Source organism: Athene cunicularia, assembly GCF_003259725.1.
Source record: "Athene cunicularia isolate RWA chromosome 2 unlocalized genomic scaffold, athCun1 chr2_part1, whole genome shotgun sequence".
In the NCBI taxonomy this organism is placed as follows: domain Eukaryota; kingdom Metazoa; phylum Chordata; class Aves; order Strigiformes; family Strigidae; genus Athene; species Athene cunicularia.
Genome location: NW_020799095.1, coordinates 99813563 through 99838982, shown reverse-complemented (window position 1 = coordinate 99838982; position 25420 = coordinate 99813563). Strand labels below are relative to the sequence as shown.

Here is a 25420-nt window from a genome sequence, read left to right as displayed (position 1 = left end):
GGTCAGTGATCTATAGTACATGTGGACTGAAAGGCACACAGCTGGGCTGGCACAAGGGCAGTATCTGGACATGGATGTCCTGCTCTGATCTTTGGGGCAGTTCTACACTTCGCAAAGGCTGGAAACTGCTGTTTTGTATCACCAATTAATATCTACTTGTTCTTATAACAGGCCTGTCTTTTAGCTGAATCCCTTTTTGGCGTTCAACCATGATATATTTATTATCACAAACCACATTCCTCAGTTATTCCCACTCAGGCTTCATTTTGCAGAAGCACAGTGCTAAGGTCCCCTTCAGGTCTGTCAGCAGTGTTTGGTTTGGTTTTTTGGTAAGCCAATATGACTGTCTGTCTGCTGTTAGTGAGCGCAGCACTAGCCTGAACAGCCCTATATAGAAGGATGCAGAGTCAACCACACAGCTTCACACCTGCAAGGAGCACACACAGAGCAATTTGCAACCACAAAAGCTTTTGGTCTCTGCCCCAGCAACAGGTCCCCTCTTCCCCGAATATATTTGCTGCTATTTTCTGCATCTGTTTTAATCAATATCTATAGATAAACACAAAGACAAAGACACAAGAAAATGTAGATATTAGGAACAGGTAAACATTTGCTCACCAAACACTTATCACATCTTTCTCCAATCACATTTGATTTGCAGTGACAGAAGCCTGTCTCATGATGACAAGTACTTGAAAGGGAACCATTCACATGGCACGCACAGGCTTATGTTTAGACAAAGAGAAACCAAATTTTAAAAATTTATTAATGTCTATCTATATGCATTTGTTATTATACAGAATTCCAAATTCAGTATACAACATGTGTTTCACCTGTTTATATCCCATAGATGTTAATATACTACAGTAATACCTGTACTACACATTTGGGATAAAAGCTTAAAAAAACTACCTCTGAACAGATAATCCAAGAAGTTTGTTTCTTACAGCCCTATATGTAACATTTAGAAGTAGTAAGTGTCTACAGCAGGTCACTGGAGGGACAGTGTTAAAAAAGCCAACAAGTTTCAGGAATATGAAGTGTCAGACCCTAGCATAATACCTTCCTTCCTGAGACTAACCCAAGCCCATAGTTTTCAACCTGAACTTGCCAACTCACAACTTAGATTAACACTTACAGTAAAGGTGCACATCTTGCCATCCATTCTGCTACATGTACATCATATTTTTGTGTTCTTTAAATTCTGAGAGTAATAATAGCTTACCACGACAGCTCTTCTCAATCACTGCATCCCCGTAATACCCATCAGCACACTTTTCGCAGTGGTGACCTGCTGTGTTCCCCAGACATTTCAGGCATTGTCCTGTGAAGGTATCACAGTAGCCATCTTCCTGAGGGTTTACATTGCCACTGCATTCACAAGGAGTACACGATTGCCCAGGCATGAGTGGATTTCCATAGTAACCATTAGCACACCTGCACCAGAGATTAAAGACTTTATCAGCTGGAATGCAGCCATGTCAAACTCTCTCCCCACCCAAGGGAGTATTTCCTATTAATTTTTTTATCTAAAGTATCTCTGTATTACAAGCAAAGACAAAATGGGAAGGAAAATTTTGTTAGGAATGTTCTGCACATGTGGTATGAAAAATTCGAGGCAGGTAGGATGATGAACCAGTTAGTGATGGCAATGATATAGATATTTTTACCCAAAGCTAGTGTACATACCTTTCACACTGAGAACCAGTGTAGCCTGGAAGACAGTTGTCACAGACAATTTCACCACCTTCACTCAGCTGGCAAGTAGGACTGAAACTATCAATAATATTTATGGCAGTCAGTATCAATACGCAGAATCTTCTACAAACATCAAATATCCGTTGTTCAAGTTCACGCACCTATCTACAGAACCATGCAATTGCTGATTTTTCTAGATTAACATCAATGCTTTAAACACTACAATATGTCAAAATAGTTATCATTTTCAAAACTCTTCATGAGGTGGGGTTTTTTTTCTTCTAGGGGAAAGGAAGATTTTAAAACTTCCTAAAAACCTGGCCCTCTTTCTAGCAAATCTGTCCAATTTCTGTACTGAGCTCCTTTTTTTCACATGCAACACTTGTTTTCTGAAACAACATGAAAAGTAACAGCGACTTTGCTGACATGTTCAAGGATAGGTTGAAGTATTACTTTCAAACTTCACATACAAATTGCACCAGTTCACTCAGCCTGCCTTAGCTTAGTCTATGCATCTGTCTACCTGGAAAAACACTCAAATGAAGAGGGAGAATAGAAGTCCTTCTCTCTCTGTCCTTCAGATTTCATGACATTTTTTCTTTATCTCACCTCCTGATTTTGCTGAAGATGCAAAAGAAAATGTCACATAAGCAGCTTACTTGTTTGCAGCAGAACTCAGAGGACATGCACAGGGCTGGCAGTCCTCAGAAGTTCCTTGAGATGGAATTCCATAGAAACCAGGCAAGCACTGATCACAGAAAGGTCCTGTCGTGTTGTGTTGACAAGCCTGTGAGACATGGAAAAAATCTTTTCATATTTACTCTTGAAGGTTTTTCAGCCTCTAAGTGATCCCTGCAGGAGTCTGCATGCAGTATAACGTTCAAGGAGACAGCCATGAAGAACAGAGTATAACTTCAAAAACAAGTGGGTTTCTTCCTGAGTTGTAACAACAAATTCTAAAATTGTTTCTTTCTTACATTTTAGCATTTACTTTACAGCATGAAACCAGCCACATTACTTATACACGAACTTAAACATATTTTGCATATTGCACACATTTGCAGTAACAAATTCTTATATATTTATTACTGGTATTTAGACATTTTATTTCTGTGAGCTTTAAATTTCAGAAGAGATCTGAGAGCTGAATTCTCTCTTCAGAAGGTAATGTGTAATTTCCACTGCTGTTAGTCAAGGAAGATGCACATATATCTGAAAACAGATAGTCACTCAAAGCACTGCTTAATTTTGTTCCTTTCAGAAAAAGTTTTAGTGTCATCTGCAGCAAGTAAAGTTAAGATTTTTATCAGGCAGTATACGGTGACATTTTTATTTTAGTTCTGATTATTCCCCACTTGAAATGATAAAGTGAAACAAACCCTTTATTAGAGAACACTTTAATAGAGCCCACTGAACATACTCTGAAATAAACAATGAAAAGCAAGAAAAATAAACACTTGGTGCCTATAGCTTGAAATTTACATACACTGTAAACTTGTCTCCCACAGTCAATACGCTCCCTTAATTCTTTAATAGATGCTTAAAACCCAAACACTTTGAAGGATGACTTACAAAGCAAACACCATGAATATCACACTCAGCTGCATGCCCATTGCATTTGCAGGGTTGACAAATACCTCCAAAGAGTATTCCATCCACACGGTAGTACCCAGGGAGACAGGACTGAAAAGAAACAGGGGGAAAAAAGGAGTAGCGTTATGTATGTTAAAAGTACACATCAAAATTTCAAAGAGCTCTCTTCCGACCACCCACCCTCTGACTCATTCACACTGTGGTAACTGAATGCTCTTTCAATTCTATTGATGTCACTGCAGCTCTTTTCTGGTGGTTGTTTTTTACTTGCACTGGATACAGGGGCTAAGAATTAACTCCATAAAACATTGATTCAGCCCTTTGTCCCCTGGAGGCAAGTAAGTTAAGTTTTGTGCAGCTGAATATGTGAAGTTCTTTATTATGGGACAATAAAAAACAGATGTTCTATCTCCTCTGCAGAATCATTAGCAATGCTGTGGCACAAGGCTTCATACTGAAATGATTTGTCAAAATAATTCCTGCTATTCTGCAGATGGTGCTCTGTCTCCCTAATCTTCACAGATATGTAAGACACCACCTTGTGCAACACATTTGACCCTTGTGAGATCTTCCAAAGGCTAGCATTCTTCCTGCTAAGATTCCTTATTGCCTCCATAAACCTAGTGACCTCCATAAACCTAGTGAAATAAAACAGAAATAAACTTTACACAATTCAAATCCAGGAAAAGTGCTATTAATGAGTAAGGTAAGCTCAAAACAGCGTCACAGAGCTTTTACAGCTGCTCCCTCGGCAACACTGATGCTCTAAAGTGTATCATCATCTTTTAGTGCCATCAAATAGAATTCAAGAAGTAAGTGTAAAATTCCATTTAGCCTATCTGGAAGAAAATATCTACAGCATTGTATACAGTATAGTAGACAGCATTTCACCACAGAACATGTACTTTTATGGCAGTATGATTAAAGGCAGACTGCCTTTAAAACCTAGATGCTTTCAGATAGGAGATAACTTTGCATCCATAAAACACAGAAGGAGGTTACCTCACAGGATATTCCTGTGTAACCTTGAGGACATTCACAGAATTCCACATCTGGTGCTGAAGAAAGATCTATAACATTTGCACCTGCAGTATCCAGGGTCACAGAGTCCAGCCTAGGATCAAGCATGAAAACAACCCATCATTTGTTTCCCCAAACTTGATTTTGAACAGGATAGTTTGCTTCTAGGGGAGTAACACTGCTTAGTGCTGCTCCCCAGCAGTGACAACTGAGGAACAGACACAAATTTCTGCTGTAAAACAACTATGATCATAGTTTTATCACTGCATTTGCAATTCTGGGAGTAGATGTGCCCTCCTCCTGTTATCATTATTGTTACTACCATTGTCTCTTCTCCTGTGAAGAGGTTTAAACAAAACCTTCCCCCTCTGCCATGGTTATTAGAGGTACATCAGTGGGGCAGCCTTCTCTTGCTGTCCTGAAATAAGATAGCTTTACTTCATTGTGTGTACATATTGCAGGTGGGTAAGTAGTGAGAAACAGCACCAGTTCACTGGTCCTGCACAAAAGAGAACAAAGCAAAACTCTAAGCAGAGACAATCTTCTCAGTCACAGGTAAAATGATTTAAATGAATTTTCACAAACTTTCCAGAAAGATGAACAAACTCTCCCTAAATGGACAGAAATATCACCACTCTTCAAGAGCACAAAAGGGTACAAAGCAAATTTGGTATCAAGTCCAATGTTATTGACATGAAACACTATCAAATTAGGGAATGAGGAAGAAAAATTATTGGTGAGACTAAGGTAATTAAGTAAATAAACAGTGAAGCACTGGAACTGATTCCCTTGAGAATGATAAGATTTTATTCTGGTGTGTCTTAGAGAACAGGTAAAACAAACAACTGTAAGGTCTAATGCAGATACTGCTAATGCTGACTTGAGACTATGGAATGACCAGTTAATCCACTGCAGCCTGATTTTCCTATTAAGCACACCCTCAGAGATGAGCTTCAGAAACATTTAACAAACAGACATTAAAAGAAATTACAGCCAACTCTTTACTGGTAGGTTTTCAATAGTCTGTGATGGATTAACTTGCCACATACCAAAATAAGCATACTGTTTAGAGTTTCGGAGGTACTTCACTCTAACAAAGCAGCCATTGTAATAAGGCTTTTATGCAGTATTCCTTTAAAGCAGGAAACATTTTTTTCTGCTATCAGATATCTTTAAAACAACCAAATGCCCTTTTCCACATGAATGTATTTTGGAGACAAGACCGGTCTTGAGAAATCTCAATCAAAAATGGGGTTTTTTTCTAGGAATTATTAACATGAAACTTTAGGGATACTGCCACTACGAATAGCGTTTCATATTCACAAAAATAATAGCAGTATATAGATTAACTTGAATATTTTTTCTCCCTCACCTGTACACAGCTTTTTTGGCAATGTTGTAGTTGGCCCTGATCAGAAGATGGGTCACATTTACCAGAACAGTCATCAACCTTTCCCGGTCTATAGCTTTTTTTGTATTGAAGTCTATGAAATTCTCCGCTACAAATCTCACTGCATTGGAGTACTCCTCGTAGGGCTGTAATGTTGTGCCCGCTGCTCTTGTACTCAAAATCTGCCCATTACCCTGAAATTGAAAGACCGAGAAAACATTTTCTGTATTTGCATGCAAATTTTATTAAGCAATTACACTTAGTGTCAGATATACATCCAGATAACAAAGAAAAGAGGCAATCAAACTAGATTTCTTGCGCTAGAAAAAACGTAAGAGGCCTGCGTTTTCTGTGGCTTCAGGACAACTATGATCCCTTTATTTTGGGGTTAGAGATTTCAGAAATAGTTGGATTAAAAATAATAAAATTTCAAAAACCAAACTCCTCTACAAAACAGAATCTCTTTTCTCTTTTGTTCTATTGCTAAGTATGTATTACAAATTAAACTTTTTTTGGAGGAAAAAAAGGAATCAGCAAGAACACTCATCATAAATACAAGTCTTTTCAGCTTATTGTAGTTTTGATTGTAAACAGAGCATTATACATTTGATAATGACCACCTCACCTGTTTACACATAGGTTAAAATTTAGGTATTTAAAATTTTAAACTAGTATTGTATAGCTAGAATTTCAGACAAATGGATCAGAAAAACAGAGAAATGAGTAGTAACAAAATCTCAGTAGTGACTTTTAAGGGACTTAAAATTGACAGAACAACTACTATAGAAATATTATTTTATTTTCCTTTTCTTAACCCCTTCATAGATTCCTATTAATGTCTGAACAGTAACAAGCTGGAAAAAAATCCACCTGAATGATGACATCCACACTGGATACTATATCACTGTCCACACTCTCCATTGGAATGTCGTAAGATACTGTATACTTCAAGTCTCCACCAAAAGCTGTGAGCTGAAATTAACAAAAAGCAAAGTCTTAACAACATGATAACCTCCAACCAACACTAAGTGACATGGCACAGTACAATGTCCAAATTATAGTGTACACAGTTTACAAATTCCACTTTCCATGGAAAATTTAACATGCACAGGGACAAGCACTGGCTTGTTGCTGTGCAGGTGGGGAAAGCTAACTGCTCTACAGAGGATTCAGAGAAATGCCCTCATTCACTGAAACACCTACAGGACTTCCAACAAACTGCAGAGGTTTACATTACTGTCTTAGCCAAGGAGCACAGCATGTTGGATTTATTCATATTCTATATTCTACCTTCCAGGCTTCCTAGCCCACAGCTGCTGCTGCCTACTTCAATGTAAATTAAAGAGTAGTACCAACAGTTAGACATATTAAATAAGAGATCAAAATTTGAGCAAGTGTTGGCCTGTGTAAAACTACTTCTAATGTTACATTTCTGGACTTAAAATAATTAAAGATGAGGTCTGTAAAGTTCTCTCTGCTCAGCACTGGTGAGGCCACAGCTGGGTTCTAAGTCCAGTTCTGGGCCTCCCAGTATAAGGGAGAGATGGACATCCTGGAAAGAGCCCAGCAAAGGGCCACTAAGATGATTAAGAGCCTGGAGTATCTTTCATATGAGGAAAGACTAAGAGTATTGGGACTATTCAGCCTACAGAAGGCTCAGGGAGATCTCATCATTATATATGAACACCTGAAGAGAGGGTGCAAAGAGGACAGAGCCAGGCTTTTTTCAGTGGTGCCCAGTGACAGGTCCAGAGGCAATAGGCACAAAGTGAAACACAGGAGGCTCCCTCTGTACATCAGGGAACATTCTTCTACTGTGCAGGTGTCTGAACACTGGCACATTTGCCAGGGAGGCTGTGGAGTCTCCATCCTTGGAGTTGCTCAGAAACAGCTCTGGACATGGTACTGGGCAACCTGCTCTAAGTGACCCTGATTGAGCAGGGAGGTCAGGCAAGATGACCTCAAGAGGTCCCTTCCAACCTCAACTATTCCATAATTCTGCTGCAAAAAAAGGGAGACTCAGAGCTTTAGATAGTAACCAAGGCAAAAGTTAAAGACTAGCTTGTTGGAAACTAATAGCAAGAGAAATTTAATGGTCCCGTCTACTGTACTGGACAAGGTGTGAAGGGTGTAAGCTTTGGGATAGGAGCCAAGAGTATGGGGAATGTGAGCATATAAATTAGTAACAGTCAGGAGAGAAAAAAAGATTATATTGTGTCAAGGACAGGCAGAGAAAGAAGCAAGGAGACGAATGAGATCAAAGAGTATGAAGAGAGTACTGGGAATGTCTGGTCAGGAACACTATGATTTGAAGAGCAGAGATAGATTGAAAAGTCTGGGGTTTATGTGTAATTTTTAATTAGAGAAACTATTTACTAAAAGCAATTATGTTATGATTAAAATAAACTATGAAGAAGTTATGACTCTAGTTGAAAACTTACTTTATTTCCTAGATATGTCTCAGGTGCTGACCAGTAATAAGTATGTGTCAGTACTTTCACAGCCTCAGTGTTGTTAATACTTATTTGACGGGGTCCATCAAATTGGCTTCTCTGAGGTTGCACTCTCCTGGCATTATACAGATCAGTAACAAGCCATCCAGTCATGTCTGATATCTGCAAGAAAGAATAGTATCATTAACGGAGTCAGACTTTGTGTCACTGACACTTAACACCTCCCTAGATATTCATTCAAACTGATGGATCTGTAACACTTTCATTAGGCTCAGTCTGACATCCAATATACATAAATATGCCACTTCAGCATAGGATTGTATTTACCTCTCTATTAGATGGAACAAAAAATGATGAGTGTGATTTTCATCCTCCCAATAAAATTATTATTATACCTATGTAATTCCCTGAGATAGAATTATAGAACTTCAAGGGCTTTGGGGTCTATTGTCCCCATTTATAGATGAGGTTGAGCGAGCTGGAGGGAAGCTAAATCCAGAGTCCCCAGAAGAGGGAGCAATATGAGAAAACTTTGTTCTCACTGAAAGAGTTTTATACAAGCATCTTAGAATTTCCATCAACTTGACGTTTTTCCTCTTTTTATTGGCACACAAAACACAGGACTAAAGCATAACTAGCTCTGCAAAGATACCCCTAACTCAATACATGTCTATTCAGAAGACAGTGATATTTACAACCACTCCGCTTTCTAAGAAAGAGTATTGGCATTACTGCCACAGGTCACTCTAGCCTTGCTCATTAGGTATGAGAGCAAGGTAACAGTTTGGGTTCATCTCTTCAACATGCAAAGAAACTTAACAGCATGAGGTCAGAAGAAAATGCATTGTTCCAAGTGCATTATCACAGTCACCACTACCCAGTGCTTCTGGTATTACTTCAAGTCAGTGGGGCCAAAGAATGCACTGGGATGACACACTAACTACCTCAAAGCTGCTGAGTGACACTGAAAATCCATTCCACTGTAAAAAAACACATGCCAGAATTTGGAGTTAACTTGGGTGTATGTCAAAGAGAAATATGGTACCTTTCGCAGCTGCCACAGGAAAGAATATTAGGTCATGGACATAACATATAAATACCTGACTGATGGGCCATGTTAGGCTGTCACAGACATCAGAAACCCCAAAGCAGAAACACTCTGTGCAGCCCTGGGGATTTCTTTCTTGCAAATTGTAGAATCCTGGTTTACAGAGATCACAGTTTTCACCTTCTACATTTTCCTGTCAATAGCATATAACATTTGTTTCACATCAGCATTATTATGGTAACAAATACAGTGGATTAGGTGGGATGTAGGCATAACAGCTTTCAGAAGGTTATAAAAGAAAACAGATTTCAGCACAGCAGGATTATTGAATAAGACTCAAGAGTTTAAAACTAAAACTGATTAGAAAAATTCATCAGAATTTGCCAGTTCATCAAAACCTAAACATGCCTTGGCAAGAGCTCTATTGCAGTGAAATTTCAGCACACAGGCAGGGTTTGAAAAGCTTCTGCCAGCTTGCCAGTCTGCTTCTCTCATAGCTTGAATCTGTAGACTGCTCTGGAGAAAACTTCCCATATTTACTGAATCCAGATGGTCTGCATACAGCACAGATCACCTTTAAGGCCAGACTCCTAGAGTTACCACAGCCAGCTTCAAGACAAATGTTCCTCAGCCATCTATCAATATTTACACTGTGATCTGCACCACTGCTGCCCCTCTTCCTGGAGGAACACCACATACACACGCTCGCTGGCAGCTCTTCCTCCTAATATGCTCTGGCTAAGGTCCAGAAACTCCTACTCCAAAAGTAGAGGTGCTCCACTCCCCTTTAGCTCCTTTCACTGGCCTACTGCCTTCTTACCATGGAAATTGGATAGTTCAGAGCATACTGCTACGTATCTCTTTTAATGTAGAATTTACAGCAGGGGGGTGTTGGAAAATCCAAACCAGTGCACTCATTCTTTTTTCTTGTAAAATTTACAGACAATATGTAGTTATTTATTCAAAAAGATTAGACAATTTTTGCTGACAAGCAAACCGGTAGATAAAATATTTGGTTAATGCCCACAAAGCTGTGTAAATAGTAGATCTCTATGGGTATTTTCTACACAGCAAGATAGAGAAAATACCCTGCTGCCAGGGACAAGATTCTGATCATGCCCTAGCTTCCTATCAGGACAAGACCCAGACACACATAACTCCCTCATCCCAACCTTTGGTTTCCACTATGGGAAAACTCCACTACAAAGGCAAGGATGACTTTGTGGGGTGCTCTGTAAAGTTCCCTGATATATATGGTTAAGACATCAGGACATACAGTGAAGCATACTCATCTTGCTATTTTGAGGAGGCCTGTATGAGCTCTGCAATGCAATCTGAAATGCAAAGCCCGTGGATCAAATGCTGCTTTCAGAAGCAGTTACCAGGGAAACTTCACTTCAACCAAAAGAGTCACTGCAGTTTCCAGACTTATATCAGATTTGGTCCCATGGAGCAAATTTCAGGCTTACCAGAGAGAAATTTGAGACCTTTGGTGGCAACATTACCAACTGCCTCTTCTTCTGGTCTAGTATTTGGTATGTGAAGTTCACATAAACCCTCTCTAAACAGGTAGGTTATGTGCTTTTGTAAGCAAAGTACAAATTGTTATTGCAAACCATATGAAAAATTTATGATCCCCAGCGCTGATTCAAAGGCTGAGGATGAGTGCTTTCTATTTGTTAATAACCAAACTTGGAAAAAATCTCAGGCAAAGGGCCTCCTGAGATAATGAGATTTTTAAATCTTTGATTTTTACATAAATAGTATTTGTATGATCATTTCAGCTTTAATAAAAAAGCTGTCTCAATCTTCAGAATGCACTTAGATCACACATTTCACTTTGTAACATTATCAGAAAGAAACTATTATTTATTTCTTAATGAAAAATAAAATCTCACCCAATGACTAGACCTCAAGAGCTGTGTTTCACAAAAGATCAAATATTATGAAATTCTGAGTATATAAAGGAATAGCTTGCACTGCTGTGTTCACAGAGACTGCACAGGCTTAGAAATCCCGCCTCCTTCATTTAATATTTGGAGTACACAACTTTTCTCCTTCCTTCCTTTCACCTCTATAGGTGGGCTGCTAGCTGGTGACATTCTCAATGATCTGGCTTAAAAATTCTTTTTGCTAGGCTCATGCCCACAACAGCACTAAAAGGGGACAGTTTCTCACACAGTTTATACTAAAATTTTCACCAGTTAGCTGCATCAGCTGATATAGTGTTACTCTAGCTCAAAATCAGGCAAAATGGTTGTATCTCTTTTTTTTTGTATTTTAATTGGCCATTGGAGCTATTTCTTTCTTCCAGACTCTGGTTATTTATGTTTGATATTTTGGATCAGATGAATTATGCAATAGGACTAAGAAGTTTCAGAAAAACTGTCAAAAAAACACACTTTTGGCTCCTGTTCACTGTCATACTTGGCAACAAATACATCAACCACTAGCTAACATTTGGTTCAGAAAATTAAGTGTAACCTCTTTAAATACTGACACACAGATTTGTAATAAAGTTCAGCAGAATCTACAGCTGCAAGATATTTCAAGGCATTTACCAGAAAATAAAAGAAGGCTGCAAAACTGCTTTCTAACATTTTTTATGGTTTATACTTTGTAATCAAAACAACTAAATCATATTTCATATTTCATACGTACTTCTAATGCAATTGTTCCAATAGTTCTTTCAAAGTGCATGCCATTTCTTCACACAAAGCAGATGTTATAAACACATCCTTTACAAAAAATCAGTGACTTTGAAGAGTCACTGATAAGCTCTCTTCTAAAACCAAACCCAGCCAGGCATACTGTCATCCTCTCTGTGATTCTCCCTCACACTCACTTGGGCATTGATTTTAATGCCAGTCTGGCCCACTATTAAGAAAATATAGAAAAAGGTGTATTACTCACATACAGAACTATTTAACAAACTATCCTGGTTACAAGTACAGAGAATAGTTAGTAATTTTAAGTTCCAGGTTGTCAGGTGCACGGTTACACCAGGTTACTTCCTATAAAAGGAGTGATCTCTCCAGTTAATAATTTCCCTTATTAAGAAGGGGTTTACAAATCAATCCACAGATTCAATTTTAAACAAAAATGAAAGTTTAATACTCACTTTGCAAAGACAAGGTTCTGTGCATGGATCTTCATTAATGCTACCAATCAGGCTGCAGTTACAACGCAGGCAGTTTGGATAGTCCCGATACCCAAATGCACAACGATCACATTTTTCTCCTGTGTAACCTTCTCTGCATTGACATTGACCTGGCCAAGTCCCTTGAAAAGGAAAAATAAAGAAAGAAATAAAGGCAGGCAATAGTCTGGATTCAACATGTCTCAGAGTGGAAGTAATTTAGCATTCCTTTTTTATTACACTCCATGTTATATTCCACACAGATACTTGGCATGTCAGTCTCACCATCTATTTTTCATGCTTAGAGTACCAGATGCACAGAAACTGCGGCAAAATGGATTTTGTGAACAGCTATAACAGCATTCATAAACAACAGTGTTAGATCTCAATCCTTCATATTGTTTTACATAGTCAGAACCCACCATCCACACACAAGAACACATTCAGGGCCCTGACATACCTTAAAATCCTAGGAGTACGTTATGCCTCACCTTTTCTTCCTAAATATTTACCATTGTTTTCAAGTGGTACCTAACTGTCAGCCATTCACAAGTGGATAGTGTTCCCTCAAACTTCAATGTCCAGAAATATAGACAGATTTGAGGTTTAAAGAGAAGGCGCCAGCTGCTCCCTTACCACGCTGCGAGTCAGAATGGTGCTCATCTTTAACGCAGTCAGAACTCACAGCACCAAACGGGTCGCAGCCACAGGGATAGCAGGGGTGATCTTCATAGGGGGAAACCTACAAAACAAACGCTCTCTGTCAGATTCTCAAATTATTAACTGGGAAAAAGTAAGATTACATCTGTTTCTTGTCTGGGATCACTGGAACTAATATGAATGAAGACTGAAAAAACTAATATGCAGCAATAGATCAAGGGACTAGTTCAATTTTAGCAAACAGAAGATCAGGGAATTGCAGCCTAGAAAAAACTTAGATGTGGGAGCAAAATTTGGTCTTCAATAGCACAGACAAAGGTATAGTAACTACTAATGTCTAGAAACTGAAGCCCAACACATTTAGCATAAATAGATTTTTTTTAATGTAACAGCAATTAACCACTGTGATGGTTTGCCAAAGATTATGGAAATTATAAGACAAGAATGGATGCTTCTTGCAAAGATACTCTGGTTCAAAGAGGAAGGAAATGAAAGAAATCCTTGGCTCTGTGTTCAATGGGAGGAGAGATTATCTGTTCACGAAGATTCATTCTGACTTCATGATCTATATATCTTTGAAATACAAGGCAATGTGATTCATATGGCAAGGATTTTATTTTCTTTCTGGGAAGATTTTCCTTTGAGGTGCCTAAGATGTAAAACAAATCAGTAATGACCTTTAGATACACATTTATTGGGTATAAGTTGATTGAAGACTTTTCTTTGATGGTTCTTACAGCAAGTGAATCTCACAATCTCTGACCGCAATGTTTACTACTTTGGATGAGCTGTACCTGCAGTCTAACCATACTTTTATAGACTCACCTTTGCTCTCTACACCAATTTATGCTGGATTTCTAAAGTACGGGTTTTCCAAAATATGCATAAACCTGCTAATGCAAGACCTTGTGGAGTAGAAATTTAGTTCAGTATGTCTCGTTATAGAGACCCCTAACACTGCAGAAAGTTCATCTTTTTAACTGTTAGTCACATCTTAACAAACGTCTTTTGTGGAGTTTAGGTCTTTTTTCCAAACAGTGACACTTGTCAGTAAACTGAAAAGTACACAGGCTCGGACAGCATATGTTCTACAATAATGAAAAAAACCCAAACATTAGAATGGTACTTTCAAAATCTTACTTTGTGTGGTCTAAAATATCCAGCAGCACACATTTCACAGTTGATCCCAGTAGTATGCTGAGTACAGTTTAAACACACACCCCCTCCTATATACTGGCCATGAATATCCATGCTCCTTTTCTGATCTGCAATACTCTGATTGTAATAACAATCTTCTGCTTTGTTATGACAGTTGCACTCTGAAAAGGAATGGAAAAGAAATCCATTTATTTACATTGTATAACAGTTCCTATAACACTGACACTTTTCGAAGTGGAAAATGTAAGTAGAAGAGCATATCAAATCATCTCAAGTGTGCTTTTTTCCCTTTAACCATGCAATATGCTTCAGCAGTCTTGATACACTATATTTCTTGGCAAATAAGCACATTTCAAAACTACTGTCACCACTTTAATAGCACTGTTTTTAACAGTATTCCATAGATCCCACTAAGACAATCCTGTCAGGACTGAGTTGATAGTGTTGTGTGCTGTTAGCAGTAACTGTTCTTTCATTTTCTGTATTACAGAAGAAAGTCTGCTTAAGTCTTCTCCTATTTGTACTATAGACAAGTCTGAAAGGTCCACAGTGCCAGTACGCAAGTATAAATTTTATTTAGGTGAGAGGAGACTTTGGTCCAAACAGTCATAAACACCTACCTTCCAAAGAGTGACATTAAGACTTGTGTAAAGACTTCAACCAAAAAGACTATTTTTCTATTTGCAACTGTGAACTTTATTTAACAGGTTCTTAATTCTCTGCAGTTTTGTTATGCATTAGTGACGTGAAGAGAGAAAATGCACTACCTAGCCTTAGCAACACATTCAGCCACACTGGCACAGCTTAAGTCAATCTATCAGACAATCTGAAATGTAATTGGCCCATAAGGAGTTTCTTTCAAAACATTTGTTATCAGAACAAATTTATCTGACAAAATTTATGATCAATGTAAAAAACTTGCATTTCAAGTAGCTAACAAAATGATTAATAGAAATCTGCTAGTTTTTACAGGAGTGTAATAAATTCTCAAGTGTCTTCGAAAAAGAGACTCTGAAAGCTTTACTACATGACAACTCCACTAGCCAAGGAGTCATATTAGATAGAACATTTAAAACGTTCTTAACAGTTGTGATTAAAAGTAGGTCCTCTACGTTTAAACAATCCCGTGAAGACAGTTAACAGTTTGTGGATTTTTCTTGGGAACTAGTGCAGTTCTGTATGAAAAGTAACATCAAAATGAGAAAGTAAGCCTTTATGAAACTATCTGAACTTCTGTGCATACTTACTCTCACATTTGTTCCCCGCAGAAATGGTTCCTGGTCTCCATGGTTTCTGATGGTAGCCTGGGCAGCACTTGTTACAGCTCTCACCACATGTGTTGTGTTCACACTGGCACTGCAATTTCTAAGAATAAAGAAAATTCACTTCCTTTAAATATTTTTAATGGATAATTCAATGTTGCCAAAAGTTTGCCTAATATCAGACTTACTCTAAAAAATGTCAAGACCCACAAATATCCTGCAATTAGCATTGGGCTGCTCAACCATGCTATATTAACTACTGGGGAACAACAGCCTTTCTAGAACAGGAGGCACAAATCTCCTTGTGGTGCAAGAGAGACTATTTCTTGTTGTGCCCCTTGAACTGTTTAAATTTAATTGTTTAAATTTACTTCAAGAAGGGTACATTACCAGAGACCCAGATATGCTTGCACAGAAAAGGAAGAAAATTATAGCAAACAATTTGTGTGCACCATATCATAAGACCTCTTTTATTCTCCTCTTTCTCATCCTCAGTAGGCAAAGTTGTTTTTTTTTTTTTTTTTTCAATTGGAAAAACTGTTTTGTGAAAATAAATTAATGAGGTTAAAGAATACCTTTGTGATTTCATCCAGAGGGCAGCTTCTAGCATGGCCATAACAAATACACATACCACCAACAGAGATATCCTTTACTGAATAGTAATACTACAAAACAACAAAGTTGAAAAGGGGATGAATAAAAGACATTTACATGTATTACAGCTTTCCCCCAACCCTGGAAAATAAAATACGAGCATTTGACTATTCTGTGACTTGAAAAATAAAATAAATACTTGAAAATAAAAGAGGCTTTGCCTTTTTGCCACTTGGGGAAGCCTTTCATTTTGTGAATATAATTTTTTCCCTGCCATGTTTTTCCTCACTAGTACAAAACAGTAACTGAATTTTAACTTTAAGTAAGCACAGTTCCTCAGCTTCAGGAAAGACCGCCAAATGTGACTTCAGCCAAAATTGACTTCTAAAAAAATAATTTTTTCACCCTATAAGTAGTCATGAAGCAACACATATTGCTATATTTTAATTTCAGTCTGAGGAGGCAGCTTTCTCAAAATGGGAACTCTGCCCCCCATTAAAACCAGTTTGTGCACTCTCTTCCAGACCAATTCTTTGCTACTACTGGGTAGGCCATGTATTATTCTATCCAAATTCTTAGATTAAAAATTGGTGATACAGCAGAGTCCAATCCAATAATATTGCCAGGTGGTGGGAAAACGCAACATACATAAGGAAAAGATTTAATTTTCAAGGCAAGGAAGAGGCAGGAAATGACCATCTGGGTTCAGTTACAGCTGCAGTATCAACATGATTGGCCTGTTTATATCCTGGGAAGTACTGAACTACAGAGGAATGAAAAAGAAACACTTTTTGAGAATACTTCTAAGGAAAGAGTTCAAGACCCTTAGACCCAACAACCCTACAGTCATCTGGTTCAAGAAAAGGAGGTGGCCCTGGGTGGTCAGACATGCTGACTGTTACTTCTTTGAAGGATCTTGAAGCTGGAGTAAACTAGCTTCTTTGAGTTCATACTTAATTTTTTATGTTTTTAAATTTTGCATTATGCTCAGTATTTTAGGGGTTTTTTTTAATGTTATGGGCTTGAATTACAAGAAAAACTAAGGGATTTATCATAAACAGTAGGGCCTCAACCACAGAGAAGGAGGTCCAGACTGAGAAAAGGAGGACAAAAGCAGAGCTGTGTTTCTCACTGCACTCTCTGCTTCATCTCCTCTGTCTTGTTTTCTTAAAACTCACAGTATACGGCTCACAGCAGCTGTGTGCAGCTTGAAGCTGAACAAGAAACCAATGCTAATCAAATGCTACAGACAGAAATAAATAGAACACAAAATAAAGGTGCTGTTGAAAACTTCATCATCCCTTTTACAAGACTATGTACAAGAAACTAAACACAATTGGTATCAACAACTGGATGTGAAGTCTTCAAAAACAATAAAAAGTCTAGAAAGCTGGAAGTGATTATCTTGGTTGTAGCTGGTTGCACAGTGAGGCAGACACAAAGTGAGATAACAGAATTTAGGAACCCTGCCCAATAAAACCGACATCTTCTGAAGATGAAGATGAGTAGTCTTTCATGCAAAACTGCTCTAATTAGTGCTAAGTGGGGTAGTACTAAGCTCCAGATTGCACAACTGTGTGTGTTACAAAAGCAATGGCAATAGTTGTCCTCAACAGCCTTGTTTCTCAGCTGTATGTTTGTACGCTTCCATGTCGAGCCTTTCTTTTTAGGGTGTATTTCTTGGTATTACAACACTATCAACAGACCTAAATGTAACCAGCCTCTTTATGGGAACATCTCTCCTGCTCAGGCTGTGCATTAGCCATTTCCCTATGGCCAGCAAGGCACAGCTTGAGCAGCTGTCCAATACTCTGTGCTTGCAGTCTCCATGCTAGCAATTCCCATATGGGGCAGACAGAAGAAGCAGAACATCCAGATTTTATGCTTTAGAAATGCTGCAGCTGAACAGGCACCTCTATGATCGAGATAAGAGTGGGGCTGCCTTGAAAGTACCCACCAAATCCTGACCAAATCAGAATTCCTTTCTCCCTTCTGTACCCAGCTATCCAGGCAGACCTCATAAAAGCGGTGTCAACGCACAAGGATTGCCTGTATCAGAGAAGCCACAAATTGCAACAGTCCTGTTGCTGTGCAAGGAGAAGCTGCCTTACAGATGTTCTTCTAGACAGAGAGGGAAGAGGAAGGGGAAGAGGAAACATTCCTCATATTCTTCTGTCCTCATCAGAAAGCCTACCTTCATAAAAAACCTCGAAGCCACTGTTGTCCTAATCTATGGGTCTCAGGCAAATTAAGAAGAGGGTCAAAATGGCAGAATACAAAGCAGAAATACTGCAGAAGTTAGTTATTGTAGGTACTGTTATTAGGGGCTTCAATACTGAATTTCTATAAGAGCTTGAAGAAGTTACCCTAAATGCCTGGTGCCTCAGTTTCCCCAGTTTCAATATTAAACGTGGAAAGATCAGTTAATACTGTCAAAACTCTATCCAAGTGTTTTACATTATTATTAATTCATGGACTTTAAAACAGTTGATTACAACAGCCTTTAAAAAATGAAAAGAAGTCTCATCTGACACCAAAATTCACAATGGCAAGGTTTTCAAATAATTGTTTTTATGAACCAAAGCACCGGGTCCTGAAATCCTTGATACATCAGAAAAGGTACTGCAGTTGCATCAAGAGCAACCTCAAGTGACATTTCCATCAGCCAAACCGTACTTTTTATTTTGATGATAAAGCATTATAAACACTGTTCCTAGCATAAATCATTTACACAGACAAGTAAAAACAAATGAAAAACAACCTCTAAAAAGCATTTTTTTCAAAGTTGTTTCTGACAAGCTATTGCTGTTAATAATATCAAAAGGAAAGCAAGAATTATTTAACAGCCTATCAAAATAACTTTGTGAAGGGCAAGGATCAAATACTGAATCCTCCTAAAATAGCTCAGAAAAGGCTCTCCCATCTCATCATACTGAACACCATTAATGAACAATCAGCTTACCCTTCTGGTAACAATGGGGTCTAATTCTTTAGGATCATTATGGCTGAGAGTCATGAGGTCAGCATTAAGAGTTCTAATACGCTGCAGCCGCAGGCGAATGTATCGTGCAGAAGTAAACTCCAAAAGCTTTTGTGAAGGATCATCAGCACTAGGCCTACCGTTGATCAGTGAGGTGTGAATCTAGAAAGAGGGACTGGCTTAGTCATAAACATAATTATGATTCATTTGCAACAACAAACATCTTAGTGTGAGAATTAAAAACACAGAACGTAAGCATGTTTTCCAACAACTCAGGTTGGTGAAATGTTAAACTACCTGGAATTCTTTTTTCTTTGCCATCCTTTACCTGCAGGTAGAATTCCTGCTTCCTGACTCACACAGTTCTGAAACCATCACTCTCATCTCATCATAGTCTCAAATTTCCTCAGATTTTGTGGAGATAGCATAAAGAGAAAAACAGTACCATAAGCTAGTCCTTAGCTCCCGTGCTCTTTCTTCCTCTCCCTTATTGAGATGGAACACATAAATGGCCATAAGCACAGTTTTGTCCTTACAGACTTCTCCTCTGCAATTTATAAAGATCTTATTGCAAAACATAATATGGTGCACATGCTCAGTCTGGGGTCATTAATCCTATGCCTTGCTGGGACAGGGCTGCCCAATCTACAAGGAGTACCCAGCGACATGAGAGCACGGTGTGAAGCCACAACACAGATGACAATTGAAAGCAAGGGGCTGCCACCACATATCAACCCATCTGGCCTCCACCCTTCTTGCACAATCCCACTTGGCCCCACTAAGATGGCTTTTAGTATTGAGCTGCACAAATTATTCTGGCAACAGCCCCTTCCTTCTTTCCAAAGCAACTTCAGAACACACAGTGATTTAGTCTCATATGACCATGCAGTTCCTGCGCTGTTTTATAAAACAAACTGAAAAATGAGACCCTACAGACCACAAATAAATGTTAAACAGTTCACCTGGTGTCCACAACAAATAAGGGGTCACACTTTAGGCTTGTCAGCTACATTTTACAGTACATGATATTCTCATTTATGAAGAGTTATTTTGTCTCATATACTACTCCTGAATTCATAGTGTCAACCTTGTCCAGTACTGTTAAGTTCTTCCTCTGAAAATATTTCTAAATATTAAAAGGTTTTTTAATTACTATTTTTTAAAAATTCTTGATTCTGTAATGGAGGCTAGGAGCTTTCTAGACAGTAACTGTGTTATTTCAAACACATACAGACACTGGTAATGGAGGTCACACTCCCAATATTATAATTTTGCCATCTATGGGTTATTACCATGCCTTCTAAATATCCTAATATACTGTGTTCAAAGAATTTCACTTTTCTGATAGCCCGTTCAGAAACTATCAGCCATTTTCCAACTGCAGAATAACAGTTACAAAACCCAAACCTTTTTCCAGGTCCAATCCTGCAAATTAACATCACCATGTATAATATTCAGCTTTCACAGAAACACAGAGATTTCTTCTAGTCCATTTCCTACCCTCAAAGCAGGATTTACTAGACTTTTGTGAGATGTTTCTCCAATCTGTTCCTGTAGGCCACTGTTGGTGATAACTCTACAGTCCTTCAATCCTATTCCAGCCCTTTCTGGATTTACTGTTAGAAATGTTCCCAATCTCTAAACCATATTTTCCTTGCTGCACTTTCAGACCACTTCATCCATCCTGTCAACAACATGCAGAACAGACTATTCCTCCTTGTACCCATGTTTTATGCAGCTGAAAGCTGAGAACATGCCCCATCTCAAGTCTGTTCTCTCTAGGCAAACTGGTCGCAATATATTCACGAAGAAGTCATGTTTTCTGTTGAGAATTACATTCTCTAGTAATATATACTTCTTTACTCATTAGTAGTGCCTTCAACTGATGAAATGTGAAACATTATTTCTATTTTAAGTCTAAAATTATCTACTGGTTTGACCAGTAGAAATTCTGCGATAATAAACTATAATTTCTATAGAGACAACAGAAGAAATCTTTCCTAGCAGGAAAAGGAAGAAACAGTAGCGACAGAGACTAAGACACTAGGGAAGAAAAAGAATGATTGTCCATGTACACGCCTGTATTTGCCTAATATATTGCTTATATGTGGCTTATATACACCAACATATCTGTATCATATATTTTTGGCTTACTTGTCCTCCGTAATTCAAGACCATTTCCAAACAACTGTAGCCTTGGAATTCAGCATGAACCCTGACTTCATTATGTAAATTTCTGGAAGCAGATCTTCAAGCAGTATAAATCAGGTAAACAACATCACTTGAAGTAGAGCAGATGTACCTTTTCAAACCTGTGAAAAATCTAGGAGTCAAACTGGCAAAGTGTCTGATTCGGCAAAAAATGTTATTATAAAGTAATACCCATATTTAGACATGTGGCCTTTTTACCCTACCAGTTCTTTCATACCAGAGCACTACAAGCTGACTGCAGAACATTGGGATGCTAATAAATGCTGAATACAAGGCAGATACTTGTAGAGATCTGCTGGTCTGTGGGACTTCCTATAGCCCCATACTTAAGTCCAGTAGGTTGGCCAGAACCAATTACAAAGCACTAAACATATGTATTTTCAAAAGGGTGCCAAGATTCACTAACACAGGTTGTGAGATACTCTGTGCAGTGAATATTCCTGTCTGTCTGCCATCCCATTTATGAAAAAACAGCCTGTCCTTTGTGAATGACAGCTTTTATGCTGGAGTGTTGATCTGCTTGAGGGTAGGAAGGCTCTACAGAGGGATCTGGATAGGCTGGATCAATGGGCTGAGGCCAACTGTATGAGATTCAACAAGGCTGAGTGCCAGGTCCTGCACTTGGGTCACAACAACTCCATGAAATGCTACAGGCTTGAGGAAGAGCAGCTGGAAAGCTGCCCAGTGGAAAAGGACCTGAGGCTGTCGGTCGGCAGCCAGCTGAAGATGAGCCAGCAGTGTGTCCAGGTGGCCAAGAAGGCCAAGAGCATCCTGGCTTGTGTCAGAAATAGTGTGGCCAGCAGGACTAGAGAAGTGATAACCCCCCCTGTACTCACACTGGTGAGGCTTCACCTCGATTACTGTGTTCAGTTTTGGGCCCCTCACTAAAAGGACATTGAGGTGCTGGAGCGTGTCTGAAGAGCAACGAAGCTGTGAAGGGTCTGGAGCACAAGTCTTATGAAGAGCAGCTCAGGGAACTGGGGTTGTTTAGTCTGGAGAAATGGAGGCTCAGGGGAGACCTCATCACCCTCGACAACTACATGAAAGGAAGTTGTGGTGAGATGGGTGTCAAGTCTCTTATCCCAAGTAACAAGCAATAGAACAAGAAGAAATGGCCTCAAGTTGCAGGAGGGGAGGTTTAGATTGGATAATAGGAAAAATTTCTTCATCAAAAGGGTTATAAAGCACTTGGACAGGCTGCTCATGGAAGTGTCACCATCCCTGGAGGTATTTAAAAGACACGTAGATGTGGTGCTTAGGGACATGGTTTAGTGGTGGACTTGGCAGTGTTAGGTTAACAACTGGACTCATGATCTTAAAGGTCTTTTCCAATCTAAATGATTCTATGATTCTATGTAGTACACAGCAATATAATTCTGTCATTTTTAATGTTTTAATGTTACTGCACTCAGAAGGAAAGCAGTGTTCTGGATAGCATCACCCAATTAATTCTGTATACATCAGGAAAAATGAGAAAAACATGTCACAAAACTGAATCTCTGGCATTCCTGGGTTTGGAGTTGTATGGGCTATCAGACATACATTACAAGAAGTATTGTTCATACAGAGTCAGCCTAAGGGGTTTCTGGTTAATTGTGTGGAGACAGGTTAAGTTTCTTTGTCTGTTCCATCTGATCTGTGGGGTATATGCTTACATCACTGAAATAAACATTTGATTAATTTGAATGGGACTTGATGTTACTGAATTTCATTGGTTTTTTCTTGCTCAAACAGTTTTAAGTTCATGTGAAAGTTTGACACACTTTAGCCCCTAGCTGAATACACTCCAGTCTTTTTTTTTTTTTAATCAAGAAATTAAAAAATATTGGCTTCTATTAAGCATTCTCCATGGCATAACACTGCATTTATTATCACCCTCTTACATTATACCATTCAGAACAGAATAACTGCTGGTTTTAATGTATCATTTCATTATGTGGCTGCCTCTGTGTAATAAATTACACAAGTACCATGAATAGAGTTTGTTAAAAGAAAGAACAATCAGCAGTGAGGCTGCACAACTTGTAGGTCTTTTAATTATGCTACATCCCTGAAACAATGCCAAGGCTTGTTTAGGAGTTCCAGCTGTGCCGAGCACTTCAACAGTGTTTGCAGCTTTATCTCACACAACCAGGTGTTCCTAACACAGGGGTTTTTCTTTATTAAATGAAAAACCTGGCAAAACATAGAGCCTCTGTTATAGTCTTTCAGGATAAAGCTACTAATAATTCACAGCTAATAGCTGCCATCAAATTATGTGAAGAGAGAACAAAGAGTTTAGTAACAGGAATACTTTGAGTCAAAGACATGTTTCAGCCCAACATTTTAAAGTTTGCTACACTGGTACATGATGTAAAGATAGTTATCATTAAAGAAGAATAACAGATTATCTGGTAGTGTTGAGGGTTGATGCAGTCTGTAACTGTATTCCAAATGTTTTCAAATTGCTATCAGTCCATGTTCTTACTCACAAACTGCAAATGCAAAAACAAACATACCTCTCCATGTTCCAGGGGAACTAGTCTGGAATAATAGGAGGTGCAGATCACTTCATCATCTCTCTTGTAAGTTGGTGGCCCAATTCTTGGTGTAATATTATAACGAGTTAAACATTCGGTGTCGCTAATTGCATAGTACTGCCATGGTCTGAAATCTGTGCCATCTATGGAGCGTTCCAAAATCCAGTTTCCAGGTCGTGGAGCATTAGCAGCTTTGATGATGACATATGCAACTTGAAAGACCTAAAAAAAAAGGCAAGAAGATTTTAACACTTCATCATGCTGTAAAAGACCACTAAAACCCAATTGGGTACTAAATTCAAACTTTAATAGCAGTATATGGTTTGCCTGGGGAAAGGGTAGAATTTGGTATAGTTAACTGGATAAAATTTTTGCACAAACTTTTGACAAAAGGACAGTCTAATGTTTTACTAGCAGAAATATGTTGGGGTTTTTTTTTTGCCAAAACTCTGAACATTACAACAAAATATTTTGTTTATGTGACTAAAAAAAAGACAATGTATTCAGTGCATCATTCTATGTTAATGTAATAGCTAAAATCTACATCTACATTGTACATTTCAGGATTACTTGGGTGTAACATTCTTTTTATGGGAAATGTGCTATTTAGCTTTTCTGAACCACTGAGGGCTCCAAAGAAGTGTGTTGTGGTTTTGTTTTGTTTTTTGTTTTTTTTTTTTTAAAACAGCTGTAGCCCAAGCAACTCTTTGTTTCACATTTTAGCTAGGAGCTTAATCCTCTCAGTAATAGCATTTCTGATAAGCTTTTTACACCCTATATTAAAAATCTCTGTGCATTCCATTTTCATTCTGTTATTTAAGCAGAAAACTATTTACAGACATTGCTGAAAATACACAGAGACAACTAAAGTGAATGTGACAAATATAAGCATGATAACCTTATTTAAGAATAGTAACTTTTAAAATGTGCGCTCTCTAATCTACACAGGTATCTTGACTATATTTTTAACAATCCTGGGTCCAGAGTGAAATCCTTATCTACATAACAGCACTGTTCAGCACTTCTCTGAGTAGGCAGGGCAGTAACAAAGTTTTTATCACCTTTTAAATGACCTTGTAACGGCAACTAGATAACCTTCACTGGCCCCCAACTAGCTATAGCATTAGACACTAACACTGACATGCACTTTCTGCAAAGCTACAGTCTTCTTCCTTACCTAATACCTACTATATCACCTCACTTTAAAAGGCTGTCTTTTCAAATTGATAAGATTTCTATATAGGAGTTTAATGTCTTACATACACTAAAGTATGAAGCCACATTTAAATGAAAGAAAAATGCCACATTATTCAACCATCTCAGAGGTATGTATTCTCACTCGAGCAGACTGCCTGGCTGATATAATCACCGTAATCCCTGTCTGCATGTACAGTATTAATACTGTGTTGTGCTCCAATGTGGCCAAAATCAGTTCTTTCTGACATTTTAAATTTATATATTTTTTTTTAGGATTTTTTTTTTTTTTTTTTTTTTTTTTTTTTTTTTGCAACACAGATTAAAGACAGAGCAGGAACAGCACTTGTCACATAAAAGTAGAGCTTGATTTTGTCAAAAGAGGTAATAAACACACAGAGATAAACAGTGATTGAATTGTGTGTGCAATTCAGGAAACTAATTTCAAAACAAAACATTCTTTAAGTGAACAGAGCTTTGCTTAGGAGATCTTGCAGACAT

The 25420-nt window shown here is 38.3% G+C and overlaps 1 protein-coding gene across 1 annotated transcript in view; it reads right to left on the bottom strand.

Moving 5' to 3' along the window:
* LAMA1 (laminin subunit alpha 1) overlaps positions 1-25420 on the bottom strand; it is a 124353-nt gene that overhangs the window by 52994 nt on the left and 45939 nt on the right. Inside the window, exons 4-20 of the mRNA XM_026841437.1 lie at positions 23705-23947; positions 18978-19157; positions 15997-16086; positions 15407-15524; positions 14142-14320; positions 12978-13083; positions 12324-12484; positions 9255-9395; positions 8143-8316; positions 6572-6673; positions 5684-5895; positions 4294-4405; positions 3271-3381; positions 2358-2485; positions 1690-1776; positions 1226-1437; positions 619-725 (exon numbers count right to left, since the gene is read on the bottom strand). Coding sequence (XP_026697238.1) covers positions 619-725; positions 1226-1437; positions 1690-1776; positions 2358-2485; positions 3271-3381; positions 4294-4405; positions 5684-5895; positions 6572-6673; positions 8143-8316; positions 9255-9395; positions 12324-12484; positions 12978-13083; positions 14142-14320; positions 15407-15524; positions 15997-16086; positions 18978-19157; positions 23705-23947 — 2463 coding nt within the window. The remainder of the gene's footprint in view (positions 1-618; positions 726-1225; positions 1438-1689; positions 1777-2357; positions 2486-3270; positions 3382-4293; positions 4406-5683; positions 5896-6571; positions 6674-8142; positions 8317-9254; positions 9396-12323; positions 12485-12977; positions 13084-14141; positions 14321-15406; positions 15525-15996; positions 16087-18977; positions 19158-23704; positions 23948-25420) is intronic.